Here is a 12,928-nt window from a genome sequence, read left to right as displayed (position 1 = left end):
GGAACATATCCTTGTAAGGAATGAACTAGATTTACAAAATTTCCCTTCATCCAAACAGGTTTTGAATCCTTTTTGGTTTGAGAGACTCTGTTTAGTTTTGTGAGCAAACTCAATTAAAGGAAACAACAGAAGGTTTCCAAGTTGCTCTGAATTTACTGTAGGCTTAGTTTTATCCAAATGTCGTAATATCGTCTCTTCAGCGTATTCCACCAACTTTATTAATATCTTCTCTGTAAATAAAACATTGTAATGAACGCCATTGGCACAATCGACGGCTCGTTTGTAACATGTTGCACTTGCTAGTTCCACATTCTACCTCCTGAACACACAGTTTGATTAAATAACAGTATAGTCTATAGTACAGACAGTATATGACTTGTATATCTGTTTTTTGTTGATAAACTGACAAATATGAATGGACTGTGTGGTAGAGCAGGGGTATTCAACTAAAATTCAAATAGGTCCAGTTAGAGAAAATTTCCTCAAGTAAAGGCCCAGAACATCACAATGTCTAACTTGCGTTATGATTTAGTGTGATATATATTGAAGTAGCCTAGCTGTTGTATCAACATCTGCATGTAATCAACAACTGACTGTCAAATCAAATAAAGACAGAACATTTCAAAAACATTTTGACAATATTTACTGTCACTTAACATTTAATTATACAGATAAACAGTATGATACTGTAGATATGTATTATTTTCTTCTCTCTTTAAGGAAACGAAGGGCTGCATTTAAAAATAAAATAGTGAAAATAAATAAAATAGCTTTTTAAAAATTGTGCATCTTAAAATAAAGTACTTCATTTTTGAAAAATAAAATTTCTGTTTCTGTTTCCCCTCAAGTGAAGTTTACTGCACTCATGCACCCCTTGACAACCCCTCCATCAGTAAATGGCTTTTTGTATTGACCCAAAATCCAAGCGACTCTGAGGGAACATTCATTAGCACGGTGTTGGGCAGTGAATGAATGGGTCAGGATCCGGGTGGATTGTTCATATTGGACTGCTTATTTTCTGTAACTTCAGTTCAGACAGAGAGTATGTTTGGTCAAAAACGTTGTGCTTTGTCTCATAGTGATGTTTCAAATTGACACTTTAATGAGTGCCACGGTCTCTGAGCATATGAGACGGACTGGTTTTGTGGTTCCAGTAGGAAGGATGAACACAAGTGAGTCTGTCTTCTCTCCCTGCATCGCTCACTCGTCTTTCACTCACTTATCACCTCTTTCATCTGTCTGTATTCAGAGTAAAAACAGTACTCTATATAAACTATATGTACTACGAATATTACTCTATATATACTCCATATATTAATCTAAGTATACAACTGTTTTAATACTGAGATTTAAAAGTGCATGAAGTGATTCCTCAGAGAGATAGTGGATTGTTTGGGTTGGTAGCTTGCCAACAACTGAAAGCATTAATATTTGACTCAACTATTTTTACCAGAAGGACTCACATGCACTAACATGTCTGCATGGTCGGCTCTGCTATCAAATCAAAGAGAGAAGCTCAGATCACGTCTGGATTCTAGTTGGATGACTAAAAGGACTAAAATCTTCCATTGTGCTTTTTAAACTGGACCTGAGTGATTTATAATAATATGATTGTGACAGAATCATTTTTATTATGATGGTTTGAGGATGATCTGTCTTGAGTTGTACTGTGTTTTATGACATGTCTTTGTTTTTTCTTCTACTGTTACTAACTGATGTGTGACCGACAGATGTGGCTGTAAACTTGTAACCAGCACACACAAATTATTTGTAATAACCTTTAAACAGCCAATCTATCATTTTCTATGCTGGATCACAAACATGTAAGGAGCAGTGTGGAGAAGCAGGTCAAACACTTTCAAATGTATCACTAAATCTTGAATTTTGCTTGTTTGACGTTACTTATTTCAGTATTCACAGTGAACACATGACATTGTGCACCAGTTCTTCTGTCACTTCTGTTAACGTTGGTTTACATTTATGAGACTTTCCAGGCCTTAGTATGAAACTGAAGTATTTTCTGTGGACTCATCAGACTCAAAAAGGCCTAATTGATTTGAAATGTGTTACTCCATGAGATTTCAAAAGAATAGTTGCATCTGAATATTGTAAATTGTGGTATTTTTTCTGACATTGATATACTTCTCCAGTCTTACTCGTCATCAGTGTCGTCATTGTTCAGTGTTATTTTGGGATTGACCTACAGAGGGTGCTACAGCTCCTCCTGGTCCTCTGCAAGACTGATTCTGTGTCAAGTTTTATTATGTGAAAGTTCATTCAGATATAAACATTTTCACACTTCACTGGCAGGATTGAACGTCTTTCACATGACTATATGTATATTTGATATCTTTATGTGAATAAATGTTACTGTTGTGCTGTTGTTTAACTCTCATTAATGCACAGATGATGTATTCAATACAATATTTCATTATTCAGAACATCCTGTACAAACCAGATGAAAAACACACAACTTAGACTGTTATTTTACTATATTATGTGAAGTGTGAATTAAAGTCTGTGCTTTAATGCTGCAGAGACGTGCTGCAGTAATCCAGTGGACTTTTGGCTGCAGTTCATAAAGACTCATAAATTAGAGCTCCACATTACTTTTAAGGAGATTTGACGTTAATAAATGCATTATTGTATATACAGTATACAGGAAATTTTTTGACATCCACCACCTGACGCATCTGACGTTTCCACCACGTCAGATGCCGAAGGGACTTCAGGCTGATCCTTGTGGGGATATAGACTTTGTGTACCTGCACCACAGGGAGCCTCCAGTAACTTTCACTTTGCATTTTTTTTTTTATATAGGAAATCATTCAAATGTACACCTATGACAAGTATCAGAGATATTTTAAATATAATTTTCTGAGAATGATCTGTGTCAGATGTACTGTTATTTTATTATTTACGTATGTAAATGGAAAATCAAGTAACACAAATTATTCACAGGAAGCTGCTTAATGACAGAGTGTTTGAGCTGCCAGTTTTTGCAATGGATACCAAATACTTTGAGGAAAACTGTGGAGCCGTTTGTAAACACTTTCTAGTCTTTCCAGGCCTTTGCTTCAAACTGGCTGCAGTAACCCTAACCCATTTTCATTGGGCTCATAGTATATCATCAGACACAAATTTGTGAGTGTGGGAAGGAGAGGACCATCGACCTGTGTGTCACTGAGGAGCAGATAAAGAGGATCACAGTGCTGCAGCTGAACAAGAAGATAGAGTCTGTCTTCGGGATCCCAGGTTGTAACTGTCTCAGAGACAGTTTCATTGATGTGTTTACTGTGTATGTTTCTGTCATAAGTGCATAATCATTTAAGTTCATAAAGTCATTAAAAGGTTGATAGGAAATGTGTCTCAAAGGTACTTAAACATGTCTGTTTGAAAATATATCGCTCCCTATGTAAGGTCTTTACTGCAGAATGTAACGTGATTGCAGTTTAGTTGAGAAGCATTGTGGGAAATGTGATGTCATATGGTGAGGTCATGTCAGTAGCATTGTGGGTCAGAATAGCATGGCTGCGGATGAGGAACGTGCGACTCCAGAGTAACAATGTTTTACATGTGGTCCAAGAGGTGCGCAAGGTAATTTTCTTTATATGTTTAATGTTTATGTATAACGTTGTTAATGTACCTTTGTATGGACATTAATGGTGCATTTTAAGTTATTTTATTTTACTTGGCTTTACTCTTGGCTTGAGTGGAAGTTGTATGTGATTTGTGAAACTTCTGTCTTTTATTTTTGTTGTAGTTTTAACGGTGTCTGCTGAAACAGACAGAGAGAGAGACCAAATAAACCTTCAAAAGACATCTGTATGAATCATGGCCATTATTTAATTGGACCGGTGTAGCTACAATGCCTAAAACAAAAATCATACAGAAGAATCTGCATGTTGTAAAGCTTGCATATTCCATTAAGTTTCTTTCTTGGCAGTACCATTTACTTTATGAGTAGAAGCACTTTTAGACTTCTTATTTATTAGGTTCATTAAAAGGAAGTTGGCAAACACCCTTTTTTGAACATCATGCTCTTGCAAGCTGCAGTAACATTTTTTTTTTAAAGTAAGTGCAAAGATCAGTTCAGACTTCTGTGTGACAAACAGGTAGTGGCATTGCAGTCCTTGTTTTATCTACATGTCGTAGTTTGTTGAGAAAACGGCACTGTTGCCTTTTTGGTTCTTTCTTTCTTTTACTTAATGTTGCATGTAGCTACTAATCCTATTTAAAGAAATATAGTCATACACATGCTATGATCACAATCAGCACGTGTTTCTGTCAATGGGGCAGGAAGATGGTCAGGTCACTCCTTCAATTTTGTGCTGGTTTAACACAATAAGAGCACAAAGCCTGTTATTGTTAAAAAAAACAAAACAAAGAGGAAGATAATAAAAGACAAATAGGGGAAAAAAACTCCAGCCACTCTCGTACTCTTTAGACCAACTTTATTATCAATGTGTTTTGGCTTGTTTTCTTTCATAAAACACAATACAAAGACCATTTAAGTAGGATGGATAAAAAGGTAAAAACATTAGCATAATATTAGTACTCTCTATATGACCACACATGTATCATCTGTCTGCAAAAACTCCACCAATATTTTGGGAAAATAAAGATCCCATCGTCCTTTGTGAGGATCGTAAAATAATTCCCACATTACATTGTGATCTTTCACCATATAAAATGAACAAATTATAATATCAAGGGTAGATTGGATCTTATTGAGCCTTAACCCTAAAACAAACATGATCAAACATCACTCATTTATAATCAACAGATAACCTTATAATACAGAGAATCCTTCCAAAACATTAAAACTATCTCTTTAAAACAACCTGCATGTCGTAAAGCTTTTATATTCCATTACATTGTTTTAATGACAATACCATTCACATAATGAGAAGAAGCACTTAAGACTCATTTTTAAATTTTTTGGCACCCTCTTAACTTAAGCAAAGAATTTCAGCAACTCATGTTCTCTATTTCTTTATGTACAGGTCTTTAACATCAGACGTTTCAACGACAGACCAGGGTCAAAGTGCTACTGTTGGATTTGACGTAGAAATACACCAGCACTAATTTCTTTACCCGGAGGAGCTTTTTTCAGTGATAGCCCAAAAAGAAAGGCTGAGTTTTGTTAATTTGGAAATATCCAGAGGCTTGTAGACTTTTACTGTAAGGTTTACGTTGAAGCCCCAGATCAGTGGCAAAATAAGTAAAACATAGAAGTTGGGGTGCTGATTTACAACCACCCAGCATCAGGTGTTGTTGCATTACTGCAGTTCATTCAAATCAACTCGGTTGTGGCAGGACGTTTTCTTTTCTACAGTAAAGACCCTGCTCAATCAAAATATTTAGGTGTCACTTTGCAATTGGCCCAGACAGAGGTTGAGATTCTTGAACTGGGACGCCAACTTGCTCCTCCTTTGTGGCTGGCTTTACAAATCTGGAGAGCATTGCTCCAAACATTTCCTTCAGAGGCGGCCTTGAATTCCACCCTCTGCTGTTGGCAAACAGGTAAACACACCCGAAGAGATCTGGAAACTTCGACATCAGATAAACGTTGGCCGCGTCCTCAGGACTGCAAACAGATACGAAAATTTAATTGCACGACAATTAAATAAACAAAGGAGCCGGCAAAAACTGATGTTGCTGTGGAGATCTGTGTGATGGAGGTCAATAAGAGAGAAAGGATTAACTCATTCCAGGAATCAGGAAAAAACAGTTTGAAAAACATTTAATAAATGTGATGATTATAAAGTCTTTGATTAATCCTGAATGCTAGCTAATGTTAGCTAAGGTTTACTATCTGATGTTCAGAAGTTTAGCTAATGTATGCTCACTAACGTTTGTGTTAATATTGACATTAGCAACATTAGCCAACACCAGCAACCACCTGAGGGGGCAGATGATTCAGACAACAGCAGTATTGTAACATGAAGGCAATGGAAGTGTGGAGGTGGAATGCCACATTTAGTGACTGAATGTGATCAATAACACCTTTAAGGCCCTTCATCATCTTTAACTCAGTTTGACTTACTAGTGCTCGTGGAGGTTTCGTATGAAGCGCAGAAATGCCAGTGTGCTGTCATCGTATCTGTTTTTGGGATCCACCTTCTTGACCAACTCTGCCAACTGCAACACCAAAAACAACGAGTCATTAAGTGGAATTTAGGAATAAAGAAGTTACAGTTGTTGTACAGTTGTCACCTCAGTTTTCCACTTTTTGAAGGATCCATCCCCGGCACATTTTTCCAACGAAGAAATTAATTCCTGGTCGGCATTTTTCCACTTTTCCACCTCCGTGATGTTTCCGATCCTTCTCAAGTATTCAAGTCTCCTGAAAAATAAAATGTGTTTAAGATGCTGGCAAAATGGAAAAAGAGACAACACGTGGATTTTGACCAGCCATGTTAGCACTCTGTAGTTGACAGTGTTGGTTTGCTGGTCTGTTGGTCCACCACTCTGATTCACAGAAACAACTGTTTAAAGGATTGCCATAAAACTGTGTACAGCCATTCATGGCTCCCAAAGGATGGATCCTAATGACCCTAATGACCCCTGAAATGTTCTTTAGTGCCATTTTTAAGTGGAATTTTCAATTTTTCCAGTAGTTTGGTTTCTGACCAAACACATACAAAACTAATTCCCATCAACCAAGTTTAGGTCTGGTTGTGTTTGGTACAGTATTAGCATGCGATCATGCAAGACAAAGATGGTGACCATGGTAAACAATAGACCTTCTTAGCATCAGCATGTTAGCATCATCATTGTAAACATGTTAGCATGCTGATGTTAGCATTGAGATGAAAGCACCACTGTGCCTTTAAGAGCAGCCTCACTGAGCCTCTTGTGGGCATCGACTCTTGTTAACACAATGTGAGCTACTATACACAGAAATAAAAGCTAATCAGTTGACAATAAAAGTGATGCTACCTCTCAGGTGTCCAGAAGAAGGGATGACTCAAGCATTCTTCCACTGTAGGTCTGTTCTTTGGTTCTTCACTGATCATCCACTCGATGAGATCCTTCGCCACCACATCTTCAACATGGTCCAAAGTGTACTTCCCTTCATGAATGTTGTACTCACACTCAAAGGGTTTGTCGCCAAAAGGATGATGTCCTCCAGAGAGGATGTAATAAATCAGCATCCCTGCCACCTAAAAAAATAACAGATCATTTTGCCAATGAAAGAAGTATTCTTCGATCATTAATCAATGCAGTGTGTGTTGCAGTAAAACTGACCTGTACATCAGTGTTTGACTTGTATCGTATGTCAGCTTCGTCTGATAAAGTCTCCTTGGCCTTCCAGCATCTTGTTCCTGCACTGCCTGTGCAATAAGTTGTCTGGCCTTTGGGTAACCGTCTACTTATGCCAAAATCTGCTAATCTTGCCCTCCTGTTAACATCTACAGGACAAATCACAAAAAAGCTATAATAATAATATATTTTAAATACTGTTGCTGTCTTTCTGAATTTCTGATTTAATTTCATTACTTCAGTACATCTTGAACTTTTTCTTACCAATCAAAACATTCTGTGGTTTGAGATCACGGTGGAGAATCTGAGGATTTTGACAATGAAGCACTTTTAAACTCTCCAAAAACTGATAGACAAGTTTGTCTTTCGGCAGACCACCATCATTGTTTCTGATGCATTCTTCCAGGGTGTCTTCACAAAGCTGAAGACCAAGATATCCAAAGTACTCATCCTCTGCAAAGTCAATGTATCGTACAATAGATGGATGATCAAGTTCTGGAAGTCGTAGAAATCCCTCCTCATTCCTCAGCATTTTATAGTTGCTTTTTTTCATTCTCTTAATAGCAACCTCAGTGCCATCATCTCTCAGCCCCAAGAAGACGTCAGTACCATCACTGCCCTCTGCTATGCAGAACTCTTCATCATTCACATATTTCATGCTCCCAATTCTGGTTACTCTGCTTCGATCAGTGCTCACCAGCTTCTCTAATTTTTCTCTCCACCTCCTGCTGATTTGTAGCCATGTGTGTGTATCTGATGACACAGTGGTGTTGAAGTGGAGTGGCTGAGCATTTGAAGACTCCACAACAGGAATTGATATTGGATCAGTTGCACCACTGAAACACTTGTCATCTGGGTCTTCGTCCTTGTTGGATTTTTCCTTCTTGTTCTTCTTTTTCTTTTTCTTGTTCTTCTTTTTCCTCGGCCCAGGTGAGGCTGTACAGTCCTCACGTTCCATGTTTGGTTTGCTGAAATGATCGTTCAGTCGTCTGAGAACTTCTTTCAGCTTGTCATTGTTGGTCATTTCTGCAGACATCAGTATGTCCTCAGGCACTGCAGTTATCCCCACTGATGTAAAGATGTCACCCACATATTCAACTGAAAGTAAGTTTGCAAATACACCATATGTGCAGACTCTGATGTCTGAGGGGTGATGGTCCTTTACAAAAGGAGCAACTGTTTTGCACAATTTTCTAACAAAGTTCAGATCCCAGCCATTTGTGCCTTTTGTTTTCTGTGTTATCACATATAGTGTTTCCAGAACAGTGTTGTATATATCAGGTCTCTCTTTTAAGCAAAGCTTGTCCAGTAGTTGGGGGACTAAAGCTTGTGCTTGTTCATTTGGTATTTCCTCCACAGTACACAGAACTGCATGTACAGTAATAATAGTGCAAAGTACATGTTTCTGGGAAATGTTTGGAAAGCGTCTGACTGCACCTTCAATGTAGGTGCTCAGATTTCCTGTGTCCTTCAGCCATTTGATACTTCCCTGGCAGTATTTTTCAACATTCCGCCCAGTTACAGTAAAAAGTCTTTCAATCATGGTCAGATGGGTCTGAGGATCCTCCAACAGCATGTGACTGTCAAAAGTTTTGAACACTTGTTCAGGTGTTTTACTTTGCACAGCATTTGCCATATCAAGGAAATATCTGATTTCAGAGCATAATTTATCTCCTTTTGATGCAAAGTTGTGAATCATCTTCGATATTTTTTCATTGTGAATAACATGATCAGGATCAATGACAGATACGGGTGTCACCAGTGCACCAGCAGAGATGAGCACTTTCACAACATCATCCCTGTCATTGATGGCAGCAGTTTGCAGTGGTGTGAATTGCTGTAGATTCCATCCATTTGGATTAGCTCTTGCTTCAAGCAGTTTCTCTACAAAAAAAAGTGGTGCTTTGAATAGTGAGACATAATGCAGAGGTGTGAAGCCTAGTTGTGAAGCCTTGTCTGGGTCTGCACCCTGCTGCAAAAGGAAAGTAAAAATATCCCTGTTGTGAGTACCAACAGCAGCAGTCAGTGGGGTTATGTAGTCTTTCCACTCCGTGCATAGGTAAACTTCATTAATTTTGTTCACCTTTAGTAATGTTTTTAGCTTCTTCAGGTTATTGTCAATTACACACTGTATTATACGATGTGTTTCTGTTGGGGGTGCTGTCGCTTGGAGCTGTGCGATGATACTCATTTCCATCTTCAGTGTAACTGTGAAAAGAAAAAGTTAAAATATTACTGTTGCATTATATATGAATAGATATACATTTTTTAAGGAATTCTAATTAAATTAGAACTGCAAGCAGTGATGACATCGGAGGGCGTGCGGCCAGATGTGTGCTCGCCCTGACTGGGAAGTCTGTGGCGTTAAATCTGTAGGACAAGTTAAATAAAGAACAAGGTATAGAATTGGGTTTTAAATGGAGAAAATGGCGATGTTCTGAACTTTGAACCAAAATGGCCAACTTCCTGTTGGACTGAGGGTATGCGTCCAAGAGGGTTTTTTGTGTGTCTGGTCATGATCCATATGCGTACCGAATTGCGTTAATGTAGGTGCATGTGGGAGGCGGGGCTTCAAGTTTGAAATATTCCAGGGGGCGCTATAGAGTCCCCTGTCCACGCCCACACCCAATGATGTTGAATTATCACATTTTTCGACACATTCGACGTATTTCCAGGTTTGGTGAGTTTATGTTCAGGCCTCCAAAAAGCTGCTTACTTTGCAGAACGATGAATAATAATAAATAATCCTTACAGATACAATACTGTCAGTGCGAAGGTCCTAATTATATTTAAAAACATTGTATTTTAGTGGGGTAAAAATCCATCAGAAGCAATTCCCCGTAACTACATATAAGTACCAGAAGGTTTCATTTCTACAACTTGAAAACTCATCTTACTACACTTGTCCTAACTTGAGTGCCACACCTTTCCCTCGCTGACTTTAGAATTGAAACTTCCTCCTTCAGGTCTGCAACAGGAATTAAACTTTGAATAAGCAGAGCTGAGGTATTTCCATTAATAGACTTTGGTGGTCATAGGCACAAGGTGAAATATTGTGTTTTCATGTAAACTTTCATTCTGATGACATCAAATAACCACAAGAGTGGATACTGAATGAGAGTAGGTCTACATGACTGTGCTTCTTTAACCTTTGTGTGGCGTTCATATTTTTGTCATTCAGCCAGTGTTCATGGGTCTGGTGGACCCGCTGCATTTTTGGGTTTTTAATTCAACACAATCAAACAATTTTATGTTAAAATACTCAACAGATGTTTACTTCATCCCAATTACAAGCAATATAAACAGCATATATGGTTAATGTTTGCCCTTTACCTTTGTTAGGTCACATTTATGAAGTACTGTTCGTTTTAAATAAAGATTGGTTCCTGCACGACAGAGGGTAAAATGTGCGGGAATGTGAGAGCAGACGGTGTTGGTGCTTGAATTTTGCAACAATGTTGCAACCTTGTGCGGGAACAGCAGGGGCAGAAACACAACACACACACACACACACACACACACACACACACACACACACACACACACACACACACACACACACACGCCCTGGGTCCAGTAAACCCGAACATCCTGTATGTAATGTAAATGTGTAGTGGGGGTGTACAGTGTGTGGTCATTGAAAATGTGTTCTGATATATGTTCCTCACAGAAAATGAACCAAGGCCAATGAGTCTGAGTTTGAAAAAATAATTAATCATATCATTTTTCTTTTGATGGATAGTGAAAACGGGTCCCACAGACCCGAACACCATACAAGGGTTAAAGTGAGCACACTGATTATTTTACAATATAATTTGATAGTGAGTGTGAAGAGAATTGTAGGAAAATTAACTTACAATGTTGAAGTGAGGTGTCCGCTGTAGTATGAATTATCTCGATCGAACCATAACATGCTGTGCTTTATCTGCATTTCTTCCTGCCTCTGACTCCCTCTGTCCGGAGACAGGAAAAGACCATTCTGAAAAGTTGGGTTGGGCTTCCACAGGACGTGAGAGGAGTTGCTGCTTGTACTCTTTACTTCCTGAACATTAAAGTCTAACTGTTCAGTCACCAAAGTCTACATACGTCTACAAAGATCGTCTTATTGGTGAAGGGTTTAGAGCTATATCCAGCCTCAAAGAATACCTGCAGGCACTATTCAGGGCTAAAGAATGGGGCAGAACAAAATGTTTATTTGGGTAAAAAAGTCATTTAACCTATATGCACATAACAGATAATATTTGGCTTAAAAGACACTAGAGCTGAAACCATGTCAAATATATGGCAGTAAAGCACAAAGCTACTCGTAGTAATGACACAAATACAACGTTATCTATGAGAAAGTTTAAAACAGGCCTATTAAGGAAACTAAAACATATTGTAAGTAGGGTTTGGGCATTAACAATACAGGTGATTACATTTTATTACTGTTTGTTTTGTTATATAAAGAACAATAACCTATTTCATTACAATCTGTTATCATTTAAATGTATAAGGATGGGGGAAATAGCATACATACATATTTGGAGCATTTAGTTTTATTTCCCTGAAATCAAAACTCCGCCCTTGCCTGTGCTTCATAGATAACAGAAAAGCTGATGAAAGGAAGAGAAAGAGGTTACTCTGACAACGGTTCAAAGTTGTTTGATGCTGCTGGGGTGTGACGCTCCTCCTCCTGCTGTGACGTTCTGATGGCCAAACACACAATGTGGATATGAAGCCTGCTGACTTAAAATGATATCAGCTGTCTTATACTGAAGCATGCAATTTCATTATATGAAGACATATTATGTAACTCTAACCGTAATGTAGACCTGTACTTGTAATGATAGTGTATAACGTAGTATTGTGTGTATTTTGGTGGTAAAGTAAGGGTCATTTTTTTTTAAAGTAAGTGCAAAGATCAGTTCAGACTTCTGTGTGACAAACAGGTAGTGGCATTGCAGTCCTTGTTTTATGTACATGTCGTAGTTTGTTGAGAAAACTACACTGTTGCCTTTTTGGTTCTTTCTTTCTTTTACATAATCAATGTTGCATGTAGCTACGGTAATCCTATTTAAAGAAATATAGTCATACACATGCTATGATCACAATCAGCACGTGTTTCTGTCAATGGGGCAGGAAGATGATCAGGTCACTCCTTCAAATCCAGATTCTGTTCAATTTTGTGCTGTTTTAACACAACAAGAGCACAAAGCCTGTCACTGTTATAAACAAAAACAAAGAGAAAGATAATAAAAGACAAATAGGGTAAAAAAAAAAAAAAACTCCAGCCACTCTCGTACTCTGAAGACCCACTTTATTATCAATGTGTTTTGGCTTGTTTTCTTTCATAAAACACAATACAAAGACCATTTAAGTAGGATGGATAAAAAGGTAAAAACATTAGCATAATATTATTACTCTCTATATGACCACACATGTATCATCTGTCTGCAAAAACTCCACCAATATTTTGGGAAAATAAAGATCCCATCGTCCTTTGTGAGGATCGTAAAATAATTCCCACATTACATTGTGATCTTTCACCATATAAAACGAACAAATTATAATATCAAGGGTAGATTGGATCTTATTGAGCCTTAACCCTAAAACAAACATGATCAAACATCACTTATTTATAATCAACAGATAACCTTATAATACAGAGAATCCTCCC

General features: G+C 37.9%; 1 protein-coding gene across 1 annotated transcript; it reads right to left on the bottom strand.

Annotated features, from left to right (window-relative positions):
- Positions 1 to 4,439: 4,439 nt before the first annotated feature.
- Positions 4,440 to 11,168, bottom strand: LOC141003656 (uncharacterized). The gene is made up of 7 exons (XM_073475072.1): positions 11,127 to 11,168; positions 7,534 to 9,477; positions 7,255 to 7,418; positions 6,946 to 7,169; positions 6,220 to 6,349; positions 6,050 to 6,144; positions 4,440 to 5,590 (listed from the first exon to the last, which is right to left on the bottom strand). The coding sequence occupies exons 2-7, from the start codon at positions 9,464 to 9,466 to the stop codon at positions 5,371 to 5,373; spliced, it is 2,766 nt and encodes a 921-aa protein (XP_073331173.1). The 5' UTR covers positions 9,467 to 9,477; positions 11,127 to 11,168; the 3' UTR covers positions 4,440 to 5,370.
- Between the last annotated feature and the right edge of the window lie 1,760 nt (positions 11,169 to 12,928).

This window comes from Pagrus major, chromosome 10 (assembly GCF_040436345.1).
Source record: "Pagrus major chromosome 10, Pma_NU_1.0".
In the NCBI taxonomy this organism is placed as follows: Eukaryota; Metazoa; Chordata; class Actinopteri; order Spariformes; family Sparidae; genus Pagrus; species Pagrus major.
The sequence above is the reverse complement of the archived record's forward strand: the minus strand, read 5'-3'. Positions and strand labels throughout refer to the sequence as shown.